The following is a 22,942-nucleotide window of genomic DNA, read 5'->3' on the forward strand; positions in this document are numbered from 1 at the left end:
TTATTTTTTCTCATTTTTCCCTGTATAGTATTTGCTGGCATAGTGAATACGTCATACCATAGTAACTTGTTCACGCTTGGTTTGCACACCTGTTAGCAACCCATTCACTTTGTGTTGTGATCATTTTGATCATGGTCCTGAACACAGATAGCAACCCATTGACTTTGTGTTGTGATCATTTTGATCATGGTCCTGAACACAGATAGCAACCCATTGACTTTGTGTTGTGATCATTTTGATCATGGTCCTGAACACAGATAGCAATGATCGATTTTGACATCACACTACGACGGTGAATACTAACTTTTAGAGCTTTCAGGGGCTTGATTCAAATGTGGTATTTTATGAACATTCTAAAATGTTAAAATGTTTGTAGGTCCATGAGGGTTTATTTTGCACTGGAATATTTAAACAAATCATGTTAAACAAGACTATGTAAATTATATGCAACCCATATATTATGATGATACCTCATGCCAAAGACGAACATGCCAAATAGGTTGGCTTTTGGCCAGAGGTTTTACTTGTGAAATCAGATTACATTTTGGTGTATTAGACTTAAACCTCATAGTCTTGTTTTTTGAGAGCTACTTGGTCAGACAACTTTGAATTGAAGCTTTTCTGATAAACGTTTATCAAAGATGATATCACAGAACAAATTTTAAAGGCGGCATGCAATTAACATTTTCTTGAATATCTGGGATTGTTCTTGCTTTAACATCAACCTGCAATTAAGAAAAATCAGAGAGGCAATTGAATGTGGAGATAGGGTGGAGACAAAACAGTTAACCAACAAGTTAGGGATGGGAATATTAATGGAAATTCTGGAAAATCCCACAAGGAAAAGCAGTAGATATGGGTAGTGAACATTATGAGAAAACCATCATACAAGATAATAAAAAATCTTTTTCAAGATTACACTCATAAATCATCAATAATATGAGAAACTTACCATCGTAATTTGCAAATGATAAAAAATTGTAGCAAAATATTGCCTCCATTTGCTAATTTGAAAATTCTGAAACAAGGAGATTTGCATGCCGATTAAAAAGATTTGTATCTTTCATTAATTTTGTTTCCAAATATTTGGGGAAAAAGGGAAAAATCATGAAGAATCAGCTTTTGTGCTAAGCCAGGATATTTGAATTCCTAATGAATTTTGAGAGGAAATTGGCTAAAGCAATAAGCTTCCTGTGTTAGCTATTGGTCTAGCTAGAAGTTAACTTTTTGACCTTATGTACTACTTCCTGTTCACTCAATGAAGAATGTCATCAGTCTACCCACAAGGTAGTTAGAGACAGTTAGGGATTTGTCAATTATATTTCCTACCTGCTGATATTTACATGTTAAGCATCTCATTATAACTATCTTCAAGCCTTTCAAGGTTTAAAATAGAATTATTTCATATTGGAGACTTTTTTTGAAGTGTGTCATAAAATTTTGCAATTTCATACACTTGGGTGTAGAAAGGGAGGTAAAATACCATTTCAGTAAATTTTGTTAAGATCTTCCCTGTACAAACTACAAAATATAGGGATATGCACATTTTCAGGAAATGTTAAAGCATTTTCAGGAAATTAGGCCTATATCAGTGCTTCTTTTCATCCCTGAAATGTGGAAAATATAAAACTGCAAGGATTTTTACCCACAAACACACTATAGTCCATTTGGCTACCTCAAGAGAGTGATGTCAGTGCACGTAGTATTAAATCTTACTTGTTGACTTAAAGAACACACATGTGCGAAGTAACTCTGACAAAATACTTACATCACTCTCTCTCGAGAAAGCCAAATGGAATATATTACTTTGTTCAATCTACCAAATATATATCCAAATAGTAGCACCCCTTTAATTAAATGCCCCCACCATTATAAAAGCCTATCCCACAATTTATATACCAAGTTATATCTGAAGGCTTCTTATTTTAAATTGTCATAATCTTAGACAATTTTTGTGGTCACTCCCTAATAATATTTTCAGCGTCCATAAGTATTTCATTAATGAGTTGATTGAAACATGTATGTTTTCAATGCATCTCATATATTATTTGTTAAGCTAAACACAACATAAGGAAGTTCATTAAAAGGCTGTTGACACTTTTGAAACAGAATATGCTCATAAAAAGTTGCAAATTTTGCAGGAATAAATGTTCATGTTATAGTTAAAATGATTACTTACCTTAATGTTGCTAATTTCTCATTCTTATATTACCTACATATTAACATAAGTTTTTCTAAGTAAAGTTGTTACAAAATCTAGATGTGTTGTTAAAATGTTCAAAATAGGTATTTTTTTAAAATTTAAAGTGAAAGTGAAGTTATTTTGTGTTACCTCAAACAAATTATTTTCACCAAAATGTTAATAGCTCAGACTAATTTAATTACAATCAGGCCTAACAGGTAGTCCACTTTACAAAATTATCATAACAAATGCTAAGCATGCTCAGTCTCATATCTGCACATGCTCAGTAATGACTTCCCCTTGTTCTTCCCTCATTCCAGCCTGTACCTAGTGAGTTTCGCTTGGGACCTATTGACGGTTATATGCTGTCATATCAGACAACTGAGGAAGGCACTACTACACAGTCTCTGGATATACCCAGTCCCAGTATGGAAATTACATTAACAGGTAAGTGAATGGTTAATGCATTGTTTTTGTTTTCAATTTGTGTGAGTGCTTTAAGCTTACAAAAGTTTTGTTGAACAATGTGATTACTTTTTTTTGTAATTATTCTGTGTTGTTCGGAACATAAAAGATTTGAGAAAGCAAGGATTGCTCTTTCAATAAGGTGGTCATGGCTGTAGTAAGTGAGACAGTGGGGTAACTATTGCTGCCCCAATATTTAACAAATTAAGTGATTTGTTATGTTTTCTTTGTAACATATCAATATTCAAACAAAACCATATTTTTTTAAAACCTTGTATGGCTCTGGAGGTGCAGACTTGTTCCCCTCCTGAAGACCTGTTTAGACCAGTGTCCAGGACAAAATAAGCAGAGAATGAATATTAGTGGAGCTGTAGCTTTGAACCCCTTGCAACGTGCATGGGATTTACCCAGCAAACACAAAACTTGTTACAGAACTTGTCAGGTTATATGGAGTGTAAAACATTTTAATAATTCTTGGAAAACATTTTTGAAAACATGGTGTAAAACATAACTTAATGTCATTTGTTGACAAAGTATTTTGCAAAAATGTTTGTCAAAATCATTTTGACAACATTTTAAAAATGCTGTTGTGGTGTATTTTAATATACCAAAAGCCACAATTTACAAAATGTTTTCATAACCTTTATTCATACGTATTTGACCAAAACCAAAACATGTTTAAGACATGTGTATACTATTTTAAAAACATTTTTGTGTTTGCTGGGTATTAAGGGAGCTGCAATGGAGCTACATTTGCTTTCAGGTGTCTCTAAAAACAAAACAAGAACAAATAAAAATGGTCTGGATGAGAATTGTTTTATTTGGTTAAAAGTAGATCACAACAGTTTAGTGATCAAAGTATGCAAATTTATACACAAAATGAATACAATTGTAATTTTATGCTCACCTTTTTGATCATAACTTTGTAGTTGATTTGAAATTAATACATCTTTGTATTTGGAACTCATTTTAGTTTTTTTTGACCGGGGGGGCGTTGCCCCCCCCCCCCACATTTTATGGCTTCAATTTGGGCTTTCATTTAACCCATTTTCAGATTTTTCAAACTAAATTGTACACATTAATAGTGCCAGAATGGTCCAAACAAATGGCTTCAATTGGGCCTTCAGTTTACAAAAGTTTCTTACTTATGAGGGGGGCCCATAATTTCCATCACCATACATAATGATCTATATTAAGAAGATTCAGTATAGTTCATCAATCGGATGTATTTCTCTGTCAATGAATCACATAATAAATCATAGTGCTATATCTAGTATTCTATGTGTAATTACAGTAAATATACCAGGGCGTCTTACATGAGTCAGTATATTGAAGGGCATAAAACAATAGAATACATTATAGGTGTGTTGTGTGGCCCCTTCATTAATGCATTATTAATAAATTGTTTATAAAAGTTATGATATTTATTGTGAGGTGTTTTTACAAATATTTATGGTACATGTTTATTTTTATGGTGTATAAGGCTGTTTTAGTGGCTTACATGTTGAGACATGCAATGCGTATAGAGAGTAAATGCTGTCATTCTATAATAAATAAATAATAATAATAAATTTGGGTATTTATATAGCGCCTTACCACAGATCACGGAGTGTTCAAAGCGCTGTTCCAGTTGAAATCCATACACCCCCTATGGAAGACATAACATTAATCTCACACTCCCTGTCTAGAAGATGAAGGTCATGTCTTTTATAGGGTTGTATGGATTTTAAACTAAAATAGCCTAATTTACTGTTGTGAGATATAAGAAACTTAAACCTTACTGAACATTTTCATCAGGACTAGTAAGAAGAATGTTATTAAACTTAAACAACTTAAAAGTTGTTCAAAGTTGTAAAATGGTTCTGCAGATTTAAGTCAACTTGTGCAAGGATTTCAACAACTTTACACATCTTTGTACATTTCCTCAATGGCATGGGTCATCTAATTTTAGTCTTAGCATTTATGTTTCAACTCAAGTTACCACGGTGATTTTAATTGGTAGTTATGTATTGGTTTGTTGTGATGGGACTTATATTATTTGTACTCAATTAACACATATAAGGTTAGTGTTAATTCAATCATCGAGTGATAGAGATGATAAGTGCTTCGGCAATGGTTTGACAACACAATTACCCTCTAATTTTCACACCTTTTTTACAAATTGTAAAATCCAAAATAATTTGATTAATTAAGCATAAACAAGCAAACAAAACAAAATAGGAAACAACAAAATGTAGGCACGGAAGTTGGGAAAGGTTGTTGGCCACAAAATGACCAATTCCAAAGCCCACAGTAATGTAAAACCTACAAAAACGGCAAGGACTAACAAGAATCAAGTAAACAATACAAAAGTGCATTGGAACAAGTGATGAAAACCACTGTGTATATAGGCAGACAAACTTAAACCAAACAGACAAATATTTTGAACAGATAAAGTGCTCTTCTTAAAGAACAAACAACAAAAATATCTCAGAGTAAAAGCTGCATGCTGTAGTTCAAGTTCAAATTCAATAAAAACTATAACATACACTTGACTAGAATCAAATAATTACAGTAAAATGTCTTTGCAAGATATCAAAATTGATTTCCGTACTGTGTGACAGGTTCTATCCATGCAAAGCATAAATGTAACAACAAAATGTCTTGAATTTTTCAAATGATTTGATGCACCATTTCCACTGTAAAGAACATATTTCTAAGTTTAGAGTTGTCAAAAGTAACACCAAAATGATAAATAACAGGCATCAGATTAAAGTGCATTATAAATCTGACACATGGAAAACAGTCAATTCCTGGACTTGACTTAATAGAAAACACATTTGTTAAAAAGGGAAACATTAGCGAGTGTTTATAGCAATAAATATTTCCTTTATCCTGACCATGCTTGATAGGTTTAAATTTGAAACCTTTTGATGTTCCGGGAGGGTCTTGCTTGCCAAATTATATAAACATAAGATATAAATGGGCAGCATTTGATGTTGTGCAGTGGATATGACAGTATGTTGGATAATATATGATACTTCCAATTGTTTCAACTTCCTGTGACAAATAAAACCGTTTTGTTTTATAAAGTTGAGAGCTTGTGTTTCTGTACTATATTCTAGGAAGCAGGAAGTTATAATATATAGAAATGGTTCAGATTGTCATTTGTGATTAGTGCTAACTAGTACTAACAAATACATGGGAGTGTTTAGAACTTTGTAATATATACTATTTGCTATTCTGGATTGTGTTTTTTCATAGTTGTCATAATTGAATCATCTTGATAAGGATTTCACAGTTCTTGTGATAGGATAAAGCATTTCAAATAAATATAACAACATTAATGTTTCATACTGGTGGAAGAGATGTATTACAGTTTAGTTTAGTTTAGTTTAGTTTAGTTTAGTTTAGTCTTTATTAAAGTTACACTCTTTAAGACTATCCAAAACTGAGTTATGAGTGATATACAGTTTTAAATTGGTTTATGAGTGACATACAGTATTAAACTGGTTTATGAGTGACATACAGTATTAAACTGGGTTATGAGTGACATACAGTATTAAACTGGATTATTTGTGACATACAGTATTAAACTGGGTTATGAGTGACATACATGCAGTATTAAACCACATAACATCAAAATTTGAAAATATAGCATACACATATCAATTACGATAAAAGTTAAATTGTTGGAGTACAAGGTATATAAAAGTAATTTACAGAGATTCAGGATGTGATTGGCAAATTTGGCAACCATGGTTGCTATCAGTCATTACAAAATCAATTTGATCCATAACAGAGAGATTGACTGAAAGGTTGGGTTAAATTGTAATACCGTAAAACTCGATAGTTAGCATATGTGCTTACTATCGAGCGCTTTTACATTCAAACATGAAGTGCCCCATCCACAAAAGTGTAAAGGGTTTTGAGCAAATCATTGATACACAAAGATATATACGAACAAGTAAATCACACTCATTAGCTCAGTTGGTAAAGCACCGGACTTTGGTACATACCAATTTCATGTTTTCAAAAGCGCTCGATAGTAAGCACACATGCTAACTATCACATTTTTTACGGTCCGAACTGATAACAGAAAAGCAACACATATCATAAAGCGTACATATATACAATCAAATCTTACAACCTTCCACCCCCAGGTTTAAGTCTCAAGAATTTGATTCAAACTTATGAACTACTAACCTTGATACAGCCTTTTAAATTTTAAGTTGAACCACTAAAGCAACATGTCTTTATGCTTGTCCTTCAGCCAGCCCTTTCATACAGGAAACACCTGCTATTAGGGATACACTGTGCTACCATATCTTATTCCGATACTATCATATCTCATTATATTCCTCCATTGTCAAGCTTATACAGGCTTAGCCCAAGACAGTCTGAGATCATTGTCTGAGAAAATGGGCAAAGGTTTCAAACCCCTAGTCTTAAATAGTGGTTCATATCAAATCTTACAACCTTCCACCCCTCAGGTTTAAGTTTTAAGAACTTGATGATTCAATCATATGAACTATTAACCTGGATGAAATATTTGAAGCACTAAAGCATTACATCTATTGGTTTATCCTTTAGCCAATCCTTTCACACAGGATCCTATGTTACCCAGGAAACACCTGCTATTAGGGATACGCTGTGCTACCATATCTAATTCCGACACTATCATATCTCATTATGTTCCTCCATTGTCAAGCTTATACCAAGACAGTCTGAGGCCAGGGTCTCATATCAGAAGATAGCTCTTGATACCTTCTGAAATTAGTACCAGCTTTAGGTGTCAAAATCAATTTAAATTCAATTTGTTTAAACTTCATTGCAATATTGGCCTATTTAGCATCGGTGAAAGAGATACATTTGTGTAAAATTAATATTATGAAATAGATCAACATAGAAGGTCCAAAACAATTCCAAGCACAAATCAAGACTATCCAATAAAAAGCTGTGATAATGTGCATACCCATCGCCGGCATTCATTACTCAAAATATTGGCCAGCCCATCCATTATGACACGATATTGGATAGGCAAAAGATAAAATCCTAATTATTCTCTGAATATTATAAATCAAAGTTTGATCATTAATATTTCTTGTAATTTTTCCCATTCTCTAAGTCTGTGCTTTGCTCTCCCATCTTTACATCAACCCTTCATGTCCATCAAGCTTGTACTTTCAGTGCTTGTCAGTAACAGGTATTTTTAGTCGCCATCAGGAAAGAGATGCTTGTTTTTGACTCACCCCTTTTACGTAATTACTATAGATCATTACGCCAAGAGGAATTTAGTTGAAAAGAGAGTAGGAGTGTGAGTGATTGTATGACAGTGGACTGATGATGGGATAGAGCATGTGTGATGAGTGTCTTAAACCTGGCAAGTGTCGCTTCCGAGACCTGCTATAAGAAGTTAAATTAGTAATAGAATGGGGTATTCCAGCTGAAATCTGTACACTCCCAATGGAAGACAAGACCTTAAGGGGGTATAGAGTTCAAATGGAATCATCCGTTCATGTAATCCCATTTGAAATTCACACTCCCTGTGTGGAAGATTACTGTCATGTCTTCCATAGGGGGTGTATGGATTTTAACTGGAATAGCCTAATGTTTAGACAGGCTGTATGGCATTAAAATGTTAATTACTAGTACCCATTACTTTGGACAGGCTCATAGACTTAGACCAATGAAGATATATTATATTTGGCTTCATTAAGAGAGAGTGACATTAGTAATTCGTCAGAGTAACTTCGCATATTAGTAGAAGAAGTATGCTAATGTGTCGTGACCAAATATTTGGAACAAAGGTTTGAAAGCATTTTTTGGTCACGACACATTGGCATTCTTCTTCTATTATATGTACAGATGTAGCGCCTTCAATCTTATGTGTAAGTACTCCAGTTCTTTGAATCAATGTGCGCAGTTTAGTACTACTCACACTGGAGCACACACTGCTGTCACTGTCCTGATGAAACAAAATGAACCATAGACTCACATATGCTTGTCTGTTGTTTATGGAGTGGAAACAGTATACCACAGGATTGTTTCAATATGTGCCTTGAAAACTTGAACATTTTTAGTGTACCCAAATAAATTGCCTGAAAATTTTGTAATGAAAAAGGTCATAGAAATTTAGAAAGTTGTAAAGTAAAATAATGTAATGTAACTGCCATAGATTTTATTTCCTCTACCAAAAATATGGCCTAGTTTTATGTACCCTTTTAATTTCCACCAGACAGTTTCCTCCCTGGCATACCGCCTCATAGGCCTATATATTTTGTAGTGCAAGGTTTGTAGGTTAGTATTCATGGGAAAATTCATACTATTTTGGTACTAACCTTATTTAAGTTCCTACCAAAGTAGTTTTTCTTGGTATGTTGGGCTTTAAGTGTGTAGGTATTGCAGATTTTCACACACATCTGCGATTGGTCAAAATATACTCTCTGGTTTTTTTGTTCGTCTATTACTAACAGATCATCGACAGGTTAACCATGCACTTCCCATATCAGCAAGGGTTTGACAGTGTGCATATATCCCAAAGCTGACCAGCTCTGACCTGAAAAAAAGGATATATTACATAGCCTGGCCTTTTGTAAAACACTGCAAAGTTAATGTAAGTTTCCTTTGTGAGGATTTTGAGGACAAGAGAACACACATTACACAGTATATATCTGTACTTTAGTTCATTCTATGATATTTCCTTCCTCATTTCCTTCCCTTTTGTAATGTACATAATATGGAGAGATGCATTTATATACCTGTAGATCAAAATTCTATTTATAGTGTTAAAATTTAACAGTTTGTGCCAATTTTTTCTTGTTTTATTCAGGTTTTTTACTGCATACACCAATAAAGTTCCAACTCACGTTAGCGTAAATACACAAAAGTGCCTACCAGTCATGCAATATGCAGGCGCTGTGCCCAGCTTTGTGTACATTATTCTATAGCAATCCACAATGTTACGAGTCCTGCCTATTACAATACAAGCTGATCATAGTATAGCTCACAGGAGTTTTGACTGTCGCAATATATCTGTGTTATTGCTGGATATTTGCAATTTAGTTTAGATCATGATCAACCCCATTAGGGTAGCAATCATAGAGGAAGTGATCTGATCCTGATAACCTCCATAAAAGTAGGACTTTGAGACAGCTTTAAAGGCCTTTTTGCAAATCAATGAAGTTTACAAATATGTGAGTAGGTAGGTAGAATTCCGTCTACAAGCATATGACTCTAAACAAGGTTTTTTGACAAAAGAGACAAAAGGCAGACACCCTCCACAAAAACATTACAATAGATTGGTCTTACAGTAGTACATGTTTGTACAGCTGCCTGTATCAGTAATATAGTTGCTCAAACTCCAAATGATGTTTTTGTGGAGAGTGTCTGCCTTTTGTCTCTTTTGTCAAAAACATCCTCGTTATAGAGGGATATATGCTTGTAGATAGAATTTTACAGTATATTATGTATGTGTGTTTGTTTTGTTTGTCAGATGTTTTGTTTTTGGTTAAGACTGATGTTTTTGTGACACTTTTTCCTTGCATATAAGGTAATATCTCAAATTACGGATGTTCTTTTTGTCAGATTCCATAGGGATCAAGGACCCTTCTGAAATGTCAGTACATGTTTCCTTCCAATGGCTTCCTTTTCTGTTACATGCGTATTTGCAGACCTAGATCTAGTAACCTCTGAGGCTTTGATTCAGTTGACTTCTGTCTTCAACAAGATTATAGAGATAACATCACGATTGGAAATGGAACATTTACATGATATGTGACTGGAAAATATACTTTAAAAGTTGAGCAGGTACTGTCTTTAGAGTTGAATGGGTGAATAGTAGTCAAGTTAGCTCAATCAATAAGGCGTTCGACTATGGTGCGAGAGATTGTGGGTTCGAACCCTGGCGGTGGTTAGTACGCTCTGGTGTAAAAATTGAGTTAGCTTGAAATTCCCCTGGACAAGGAACTTACTGCTAATTGTCTTGTTGTAACCTGTACACAAATCGGGAAGCCGATCCTGGCTGCGATGGTCAATTGTGGAATGTCTAGGGTGTGTGCTTCTTAGCAGCAAGTCCCTGTGTTGTTGTTTGATGGTTTATGGAATGATGTGGGCCGTAGTGGTCAGCAACAACCTGTAAAGTGTGCTGAGGCTTGTGGATCAATGTCTAAGCGTTGTGCCTGTGCGTTGCGCACTATAAATCACTGCACTTTATTTTTGAACTCTGAAATAAGAGTGTATTGCTTGCTTAAATGTTAAATCATTATTGTGTTCACTTCTGTAGTTCATATTCCAGTGGCAAGTATTTTATTTTGGCGCCCGTACCTAAATTAGCTAATAAAATTAAAGATGCATCAAGATCTCTGTGTGTTCCTCCAATCCTTAGTTTCCCAATTGGACAAAACATGATTTAAGCAAGCAAGCAAGCAAGCAAGCAAGCATGTAAGCAAGCAATCAAACAGACAAGTTACCATTAACTGAGTGTTTTCTCAAAATAAACCCAAGGTTTTATCTTGATGTGCTCATCACCACCTCTGTTTATGATGAATCATGTATTCCCAAACATAAACCACATCATTTTATGTGAATATAGCAACAATGACACAAAGAGTCTCCTGTGAAGTGAATTCGAAGTTGTCAATATGACATGAAGACAACTGACTCATCTTACCACACCATACAACTGATAAGGAATACCTTTTGTTCTCAAGAGGGTTCTGTACTATCTATGGTATGAAGCAGGTGCGACAGTTGTCATATAGGCAGGATGTTAGGTGTGCTGGGTAGAATTAATACCAGTGGGTATATTATATATCCACATTTTTAAAAAGTGAGTTTCTTTCATGCATAAACTTGGCAAAATGAGATTAAAAAAGGGATGTAATCACATTCCAGGATAGGCATGTATACTGGTGCAGGAACAGGTGCTATTCATATCGACATCATGAGTGTTCTTTAGAACAGTCTGGAAATGCATTTGTCTGTCTGAAACAGCTGTATAAACTTTAATTGGTTTTGATATGGAGTCCATCCTGTTCATAACACAAAGTATGTCTTGTCAAAATCATGAAGAGGCCTGAATCAGCCAAGTTTACAGCACTGGACTTAGTGATGATTATACAGCCAACCTTGAAAATATCCTGGATGTTGCCCTGGTATTTTAAACTTGTATGAACCTTGCAGGTGGATCTGGACAACAGATGTGTATGCACAAAGGGAAGAAGGATGGGCATCTCCTACTTTTGTCTGCCGGTTGAAGGAATCAAAACCAGTCAGGAGACTTTTTATAGCATATAAGATCATTTTATACCAACTTTGCAGAGAGAGAAATCAAGACCACCCAACAATTCCACTTGAAACGTAATCACATGGATTGTAGAATTTTTAGGGTAAGGCCTGAAAAAAAATTGTTTGATTGGCGTAACCCGACCTACCCTAAAAATAAGCCCAACCCAGACCTTTTTCTTTCAAAAAAAAAAGGTAAACAAAAAATAAAAAAATTTCATTAACTATTAAAAAAAAAAAAAAAAAGTTCCAAGGCCTTTATCAAATGCAATTTACAGTAAAAATTTACAGTCATTTACAGTAAAAATTAAATCCCTACCTACCTATCCTAAATATTTTTTATGTAACCCAATCAAACAATTGTTTTTAGGCCTAAGTCACAGATAGTGAAAGAGATCTATGGGTAAATGCACAACATAACTTAGTTTCAAGACGTCATAATTTTACCTCCCATGACTACGTAGCTATGGTACACTAAATCACCATAGCCTTTCTATCTAGTCAAGATTTCTTGTCAGCCGGCAGTCATTTCTTGTCCAAGGGACCTCACCTATTATTATTTCCTTACACCAAGCATTAAACCAAAATTCTGACACTTTAAGAGTTCCTTGATGTGAAAACTCGCTGACCTGCTTCAAATCATTGCCCAAATAAGGTCTGTCATGAAGTGGAAGTCAGTGAAAACAAACTTATTTTATTTTTCCCGCTGTTCACGGATATTGCAGGTGTGACTTGGCGCCCATTTTATGTTTTGTCGACAATTTGTATTGTTAAAAACTGACATGGGACATTTTGCTCAATACCTAATTGCTTTGGAACATTGCTTTGGAATTGGTATTTTTTGGCTATCAAACTTGACCTATTTCTGTGCCTCTGTTGTTGTTTTTGGGCCACCTCTGTATTCTGTCTGTGTTTTACCAGTTTCCCCACATCAAGTTGGTATGTTTGAAATATCAAAAATCATCAAAATGTTGTTCTGTTCAGTTTTAAGGTGTTATTGGGAAAGTATTGCTTCCTCCTTCAAATCAGAGATAAAATCCTGATATATACACTTGCTATAAAGATTGTTTTTGTTTGTGCATAAAACAACAAGACAGGTCACTCAAAATGTTTCAACCAAAATGTCTGCTTGAACCTGCTCATTAAGACACACCATATGCTTCATCTTAAAGCACCCAACTTGCTTTGCTCGATTAAAACAAATTTCCTGTTTTGTCTGGTCATACAGATTAAATGCGGGGTGTCAAATCAAACTAGGGTTATTATATATTTAATATGTCTTTTTATTAATGATTGATGATTCTGATGTCAAACTTTACCTCACCCCTGTACTGAATATTAATAAATGAATTCCATATTATTTATGATTGATATTCTGATTCATCATAATATTCTCACAAATCTTCCGTAATCATTGTCACTTCAGGGGAATAAATTTGAGGTAAAAAATAAAGAAATGTTGCACATAAGAGATACTTTGTTTCATGGATTGAGCCAGGAGATTGAGCAAGCAATGTTATTCTATAGGGTGTCTTCAATTAGGCTATTCTGTTTGATACCCAACACCCCTATGGAAGACCTTAATCTCCCACACAGGGAGTGTGAATTTCAAATGGAGTCACCCATTCAGGAAACTCATACTCCCTGTGTGGAAGATTAAGGTCATGTCTTCCATAGGGGGTGTATGGATTTCAACTGGAATAGCGCAATGACAAGTACCCATTCTTGTGACAGTTTTGATGTTATTTTGAAGTTTTACCAGGGATAAATAAAGTTGGAGATCTGTCAACTGCTTCAACAGTATGCAAAACATACAAGCTGACCTTACATGCCATCTTGTGTCCAAGAACACTACCACCAGGTGCCATCACACACTGATCATGTAGTACTGGATGCTGGCTGACTGAAGTGATAGGGTGCTCGGAACCATTGGCTAGCAGCCCAGCATCCTGGATGGCAGCCCCCATGCTTGTATCAAATTTGAAATACCCAGCGTTTTGTTTTCACACAGGCTCTATAGTGTGCAAATGATAAGGTCAGTCAGAGTCCTGATTGCACTTGACATAACTTTTCCCATACTTTGCACTGTTCAAGATACATGTTTGATATAAATTTCAGCTTGTAAGCAGTGAACATTGAAATTTTTCTGATAAGTTGACATGCAATGGTTAATAACTTTGTGACACCCTGCAACATGAATGATTTACAGCAAAATTGTTTCATGTTTTTAAGAGTATTTGTTATCAGAGGGAATCATTTGATTGCACTTTCCGAGGTTAAAATCTTTGAAAATATCAAACTATGTAAGAAGTCTGAAATCTTTTGAACCTTTTAGCCTTCCTACTTACAAGAACAGTCAATTATGGGAGAAAATGGTATGAAATGAATGAATGTGGAAGTCTATTCATACTTCCTTACAGAGGAAATCTTGAAAGTCAGTTTTGTTGTATACAGCACTTCAGCTGCCTTAATCACAACTTAGAGGAAGTCAAGCAAGTGATATAGCAACACTTCACAAGAGCATTTTCTAAATATTTACATACATTTTAAAATGTTAACACTTTCTCAAAATTTGACCTTGGACTTCAATTGTGTATACATTTGGCCAATAAGCAAATAATCATAACAAGTGAATTGAGTTCTCAAATGCATTGGTCTGTGAAAATAAGTTTCAGTGAAGCATTCCAGAAGTGATTGGAATCGCACACCTACAGCACACATTACACTTGGTTTTAGAGATGAACAGCGGCCCGGAACAGCGGTCCCTTGCTCAGATTGATGCCCTGTTAATGAGTGACATATATGGAGCTTTGTGTTCCCATCAATTGCGCCGATCTGAGCTGACCAACATAATCAGCCAGTTAGATTATTGGTATGTTGTTACGATTGTCAGATGATTGAATCGACCAATCAGAACCCCACTTCCATGTTCAGCCACAAACTGTAACATTGATACACCTGGAAGGTTCCTATACTAATATAATCAAGGTGACAGAGGAGGGGGTTCAAAAACAGTGTCTCAGGAGTGCCAAAACTAGACTTTCACAGACCTATAACCGAAAAGTTTTTATTTTTTTATTTTATTAACTCATTGGGATGTTAATTTTGAAGGCCTTGGTCCTCACTGAGATAGCACAAGCCTCCTCCCTTCCCATTGTACCCCTTTAGTTAAGCAAAATGGTTTTGTTATACAAAAAGCATGAAGCATTTCTTAACAATAACTTCTAGGTTATGACATCCCATTGAGTTGCCCTGTAATTCAAAACACACCTGTACATCTTTGATTGACAATGATTTGTGGCACACATCTTCCTGTGAGAGGAGTTTAAGGACATATCATGATGGATGATAAATATAAATTACCTTAAAAATGATCCTAAGGTAGCCAAGTTACCTGGCTGAGGTAATAGACACAAGATCAGTATAGGAAGTTTATCAGTGCTTAAGGGTAGTTGTTGACTGTGATAGTAAAGTGTTATTTCCATCAATTATCTGAAGATCCGATAGAAATGGTCAGTTCAATGTTGACCTGATACTTTGGATGTGAAGTGACAGGTCTGGGTAGTCACACACATTGTCTTAGGAAGATTTGGTCCTCATACCTTTTGAGGTGAATCAGTGTGGTTGTGAAACTTTTTTGTGCCAATCAGTTATCCACTTAACCTGAACCATCCAACAATATAATGCAGCAGAAATCCCGGGCAGAAATCATGGTCCACGATGTACCTAGAATATTGTATGCATGACACTTGTTTATGATTAGTTTACAGGACGGTATACTGTTATTGTGGTCTTCCACATTTTCCCATTTACCTTGTATTACTTAGTTATTCTTTAATATTAAGAGTGATTTGACCTAATTATAAGGTATTAATTAAGCATGTCATATTGGTCTGTATGTGGACAAACAGCTCTAATCCAATGTTGAATGATATGCCAAGGTTTTCTTGAATCATACCAATGTCCTACCTGATTAGGCCCATCAGTTCTGGTCACTTGCAATGTCCAGTAGGTCAATCTTGACAATATAATCATGTTTGGATTAGGGTTAGATTTGAGAGTACCATATTATCAGTTATAAACAGGTGCAATCCAGGGGTTGTTTTATATTTAAAGTAGTTTAACAACATGAAGACCTAATACAGTGCAAATCATAAGTCACAGAATTAGAGAAGGAGAAACGGGACTCGACCGCCATCTTGATACGGGCATGGAGCAAAAATTGGGGTATTCGGTTTCTGTCGGAATGCACTCAAGGCATTAGTTGTCATGCAAGCGCGACATGCATGATGGGCGCATTTGAGAGACGTACTTGATGCGTCCTGCACGTGAGTACCAAGACGCTTCAGATGAGACGCATAATTGTTTTCGTTCGTCTCTGCGCACCGTCGGCAAAGGACCCGAATACCCCATAGCTGACGGCGCGATTGTATGTGGCGGTATAGAGAGTCCTGGGTCTCCTTCTCTAATTCTGTGACATAAGTAGAAATCATTTGATGAAATCCACAGTGACATCACCCATGGAAATATGCAGTTAGTTACCAAGCTGGTTAATCATCATATTACCTACAATGTGCTTTGTTTTGGAATTGTCAATATCACTTGTCATACTATTTGTTATTTGTTGTTCATTGCAAGGTAATCAAGGGATATCACATCAAGCAGGGTCATATACAGTTTTTATTTTTACAGAAAATAAATATAATTGCAAGTTGTCATTTAATCATCATATTTTGTTTTCTCACATCTGCAGGCCTACTGGTAGCAACTACCTATCTGATCCAGGTAGCAGCATATAACAATGGAACCAATTCTAATAATCTGATTGGACCAACAACTGTTTACCAGGCTGTCACAACGCTGGATGGAAGTAAGTAGACTTTTGAGTAAGGTTTTTCACATTACTAGGCATATATTAACTTAGATCCGCTGTTTATATGTGACCGTACAGCACGAATGAGCCGTAAATGTCCTCAATTGTATTCTGAGTCACAGTGTAAAATGGGCATGAAGGTCATATTCATAGGTATTTCAATTTGGTGCTACGTGTATCTCATTAAATGAGGTACACGTAGCACCAAATTGAGGTACCTATGAATACGACCTTCATGCCCATTTTACACTGTAACTCAGAATACAATTGAGGACATTTACGGCTCATTCGTGCTGTAACGGTCACATATATGTTTGTATCAACAGAACCATGGCCCAGTTTGCGAAATTTGGTCGTAAACTTACTACAGTTGTATGTCCTATGCAATGGACATGATGTATGTACTAAAAGTAATGATAGTCTATTCATACATGACATACAACTGTTATAGGGTTACGACAGAGTTTTGTCAACCGAACCTCATCTGGGTTGGGCTATTGCAGTTGAAATCCATACACCCCTATCATGCCTAAAGAAGACATTATCTTAACCTTCCACACAGGGAGTGTGCATTTCAAATGGGGTTACCATGAATTGGTGACTCATTTTTATATCTACACCGCCTGTGTGAGAGATTAAGGTCATGTTTTCCATAGGGGTGTATGTATTTCAACTGGAATAGCCCTTTGAACAGAATGTATATCACAATGTATATCACAATGTATATCACAATGTATTAGAGAATTTCATTTCATTTCATTTTATTTGCCAGAAAAAACACATAATACAAAACAAAATTCATACAATATAAAAGTACAATACAATCATGATAAAATACATTAAAAAATGAAAATAATGAGGGAAATCGATTTTAAATTAAAAGCCATCATTAAATGTGCTGTCTGAAATATTTCTAGGCAATTTGACATCCTTCATGCAGGACTTATGCAAGGTGTATCAATATGATTGGTACCCATCAGCTTTGTTGTCTAATGAAATGCCTGCATTTCCACATTCAGCATTATAAAGTCTGCACAAAAAGTAACTCAGCTGTTATAAATACGCCTATAGATTCAGAACTAATAATTGTTTTCACAATATTTTAACATAGCGAGAAGGATGATTTATTTACACGCATTTTGATACCCCATTCGTCAAATGTCGTTCAATATTAACAACACAGTAGTGTTTTTACAGAAAAATACCCAAATTTAAAAGTTGCAGTTTACAGCGATCAATGGTTATAACGCCAGCACTATAAACACGTAAAGCCCGCCATTATCTTCGCGCATACTTCAAATCAATACAAATAACTGCAACTTTTAAATTGGGGTATTTTTCTTTCAAAACACTGCTGTATTGTCAATATTGAACAAAATTGGACAAATGGGGTATCAAAATGCGCGTAAATAAATCATCCTTCTTTTTATGTTGAAATATTGTGAAAACAATTATTAGTTCTGAATCTATAGGCGTATTTATAAGAGCTGAGTTACTTTTTGTGCAGACTTTAGATCCTCTTTAAATTACTACAGCTTATAGTTTTATGACCTTTTATAACATAAATCTACAAATTATGTGGATGTTATGCTGTATTTTGATGTGGCAGTCTTTGCCATGCTCACTGGATATTGATGAGTACCAATCATTTTGATATACCCTGCACTCGGTAAAAATGAAGCTTATGAAGTTTAATGGCTATTGTTTACAATAACTTACACTTTATATAAAAAAAACCATTATATGGTTGGAATATACAATGGTGTCTACACTAGATTATCATAAATGTAGCGAGAAATACTTGAATCAGAAGAAGAATGATAAATCCTAATCATATTAAGGGCCAAGTAAAGTGAATATTTCATCATTTTAGTGCCTTCATTAACCAGACATCAACTTTAAAGGAAATGCTGCATTAAGAAAATGCTGAAAGCTATGATTAATAGTCATTGTAAAAACTTTGAAATATGCATTGAGGTGGTCTGTAGTTGTTCATGCTGACATGTTAGATAAGACTTGCTTTACCTGGATTGAATTTGATGGCTCGTCAGCGGTGCAAAGACATGGTGTCCATTAGTTTAGCTGCTGTATGAATGGTTAGATTTAGAGTGCCTAGGGATCAGTAGCACAAAGCCTTATGTCCATTATCTGTCTATGAATGATTGCATTTAGATAGTCCAAGACTCAGCAGTACAAAGACATATCTCTAGTGACTAAATTAGAGTTACATCTTTATACTGCTGACCTTTACACAAATACACAGCAGCTAATGGACATACACCTTTGTGCCGCTGAGTCTTGGTATTTTTATACACATTATGCTATGGAATCATTCATATGGCTGTTAAGGGTGTTGGTTATAAAACATGATGAAAACTCTTTCAATCAAATGGAAAAAATGTTGAAACACTAAACAATACCCACTCCCTCATGTTTAATGTTGTGTACATGTTTACTCCAATACAGCTTGCTGGAAGGAGGGAGGGAGTAAAATTACACACATAATATGGGAACATTTACATTGATTGCTTGAAGTATTCATGACTTTTTGCCTTTTTTGTTTTTATTTTGCTGGCTTACAACCAGAACCAATAAGCACCCAAAATGAATGGACTGCAATCATTTTGATACATAAAATGCATCGTGATATAAAACTAAATCACTTTGCTCTGACATTTTCCAAAACTTAGCTTAAACATTTGATATAAATTCCACATTGATATGTGCATGCTAGGTTTTGATAGGCCAATGGTACCATATAAATATTGTAGCCATAATGGAATTTGCCTGCTTACTTGTGAAAACTAATTGACCTGTCTAATCACCTAGATGACTGTTCATCAGTAAATTAGAATATTCGAGATATGCACATTATTAAATATTCATATATTACCCAGCCCAACCCAATGACCACACACGCAATCATTAATGTAGCAATGATAGACATCCCCCGTACCTGTTTTGACAAATTGACTTAAGAGTGGTTAATAAACGGAAGTGTGTGGAAGTCCTAGATTGGCTGTAATGTCAATCAGAATATCGATGTCTTTCAACGTACATGATTTAACAATCAAGGTATTACGATTGAAGACTATTGTGCACAAATACTGTTCCCCTTCACTCTTGTTCCTAAGCTATTGTGAACCACTGATTGGCCCATGTGGTTGGTTTTTATAGTGCCTAGGTGCCTATATAAGTTATTGACCTGTGTCACTAATCACTGTAGCATTTTATTTAAAAAAAGTTTTGTGAAGAATATATATTTCATATTGTGTGTGACATTCCTAGAATGAGCATTCATGAAGCATTAAAGATACATTCAAAGATTTTGAATTGAACACATTTTGTAAACATGTTTATGGAGACCTTGCATACACATATAGAGGCTATCAGTAAGCCTTTTGCCATCTTGTAGGGAAAAGCTGGTAAATCAATACATTTGCATTTCTCTTTATTGTCATGGGTGGGGTGCAAATCTGTGTACTCGTCTCTAGGTTGTCACATGATTTCTTATATACCGGGTACTTAGGAATGTAATTATATTGATTTACCCACAAGATGGCAGAAAATAACATCACACTGACGACTTGCTAGGATCACATTTGTAAAACTTGGAATTTTATTTCATTCAGAATCAGAATGAGATTACAACAATTGTTTGGCTTATAATAAGCGAAAAAATGAGACTCATAACACTGTGTATTGATACAGATTGGCATGCACTGTGCATTGTGTAATGTGTGACTGGTGCATGCTTATGTAAATTTACGTGTGGTTGAGTTGGGACTTTGTTGATGCGTGCAGTAACAAAAACCAAGTAATTATTATAAGCTATTATATAATTATTATATAACTATTATAAGCCGAACAAACTTTAACATAAAAAAGCCCAAACCCTATCATAGACTTGCCCCATATGACTTCATGTTTGAGTATTGTGTAAGAACAGATAAAAATGTCAGATATGATCATTTTCACAAAACTTGTCAGTGCAATTTTCATTAATTTTTTTTCATCTTAATTAGGATTGTACCACAACGTGAAGTCAGGCTAAAGACATTCTAAAAAACCTCAGTCAACCACCCCCACAAAATCTCTGAATTATCTCTTTAAATGAAAGTGGCAATAATTTGATTAACAACATAGATTACCCATGTGAAGCTTTTGATCATCTTTACCTTGACTAATCAACAAGGATTTAAGATCTTAATTTTGTTTCCTTTAATTAAGTTACAATGATTTGTTGTTTTATATGAATTGTATAAGAATGTGATATAATTGTGCCAGATATTTAAGCTTTTCTATAAGAAGACAGGATTAGACGGAAAATAGTTTGCTAATTATAGACTTAGAGACACTTGAGTACTGAGCGGTGAAATAGAAACATTGATGATGCATAGCTTTAATTCTGTCATTGTTTTAAAGCAATGTGAATAGGAGGAAGCATGTTGCTATTATTTTGCTTTCCAAGGTCATGAAGCTAAGCTGGATCGGTATCTAATATTACAACAATAACAATATATGTATCATTGTATGGGATGTATTAGGATGTAATTGTACCTGTGTTAACTTTCAATTGATCAAAGACACAATTTCTTGTTGAAAATATGAACAAATAATAGAACCATTTTTGATTACTCAGTTCAAACTGTTACTGATACAGCAAAACCTGAATCTGGTGTTTTTTTCTTCTTGTGCATATTTTGATTCCACGATGTTACAAAAAGTAGAAAAATATTACTTTTTTTTCTGCGCACAAAATTAGGATAATTATGGAATTTATTTTTTACTAATTCATACTGTTTACTGGGGTTCATTAAGATTATTTATATGATCCTTGGCCACACAACAGCATGATTTCATGGCTCTAACCAGCGCCCAAGGAAAAATATTGGTAATTGCATGGGATCGCCATCCATCATAGGGCTGGATAGCTCAGATGGTAGAGCATTGGTCTTGCAAACCAGAGATGCTGGTTCAAATCTCACTTCAGCTAAATTTTCTTTTCTCCCCTATAATTTTTAGGAATAAGGAAAATAAATGCAACATATTTGTCATAGATTAGGAAGCTTTACGGAGGAATACACATTTAATATGTGTAGCTACAAGTAATCATTGTCGCTACATGTGGTAAATGAACTAGTAACAATATTGGGACAGGAAGGAGAGGGAGTGTAGGGTGGAAGGATGTTTCTGATTGTGCTCACATGGAATAGTTCCTTTAGTAGCTATATATGTCAAACAATTACCACTTGCCAAGAATGAGTGGGTTTGCACTCTTTGTGTAGCTGTGCATTGTTAATTGTAATTTCATTTACAATAACAACAACGAGAATTAAATGCAGATTTAAGTTAAAGAAGTTGATGCATATTGGTAGGCCCCTTAAATAATGACTATATCAGAGCGGCTGTTAGAAACTGCACCTGCCAAACTCTTGTCACTGAGTACCTTTAAGTCACATCTTACGACATATTTTCAAGTCATATCTGTGACCCAATCTGATCCACTCAGGCTAAAGTCAAAAATTCTGAAAATTGAGTTCCTACCATTACTAACTTGATCAGTACCTAGCCTATACTTACTGATGTTGAATCCACAGGTCTCTTGAATACTTGGTTGCAAAGTTATGAACCTTTTATCTGTCCATTTTCTTGTGTGTTTTTTGTTTCCTCACTTTTAGCTATATATATCTCAGTTTCATTGTTGCCGTCAATTTCAGTCTTCATGCTGTCATATTTATTGTTGTTCCTTTTTATCTTTTGATTATTCATAGTATTTGTGCTTGTTAGTCCTATCGTGGTGTAAGCACTTATAGGCATTTGCATTGTTCGCTATATTAAGATTGTTGTTATTAATATTATTATCTGGATAGCTTTTGAATTAGCCTATAGGTTATATATTTTTGTTTCTTAATCTAAATCTCATAATACATGAAAGCTTGGATTGAGACTTGCAAATACATGAAAGCTTGGATTGAGACTTGTAAAATTTGCAGGTATAGAAACACAGTTACTCGTCACTCACAATGAGTTCTTCATTTGTCATGTCTCCCTTTATCATTATTTCATTTATGTGTCTGAGATCTATGATATAGGCCAGTTCATGTGAGAGTCAATAGGTAACTTTGAAATGACAATCATGACATAAATAGCATTTT

The 22,942-nt window shown here is 34.9% G+C and overlaps 1 protein-coding gene across 1 annotated transcript in view; it reads left to right on the top strand.

Annotated features, from left to right (window-relative positions):
* Positions 1-22,942, top strand: part of LOC140166573 (contactin-3-like) — a 177,565-nt gene that overhangs the window by 139,101 nt on the left and 15,522 nt on the right. Inside the window, 2 exon segments of the mRNA XM_072190069.1 lie at positions 2,503-2,629; positions 16,665-16,781. Of these exon segments, the coding sequence (XP_072046170.1) occupies positions 2,503-2,629; positions 16,665-16,781 (244 nt within the window).

This window comes from Amphiura filiformis, chromosome 12 (genome assembly GCF_039555335.1).
Source record: "Amphiura filiformis chromosome 12, Afil_fr2py, whole genome shotgun sequence".
Lineage (NCBI taxonomy): Eukaryota > Metazoa > Echinodermata > Ophiuroidea > Amphilepidida > Amphiuridae > Amphiura > Amphiura filiformis.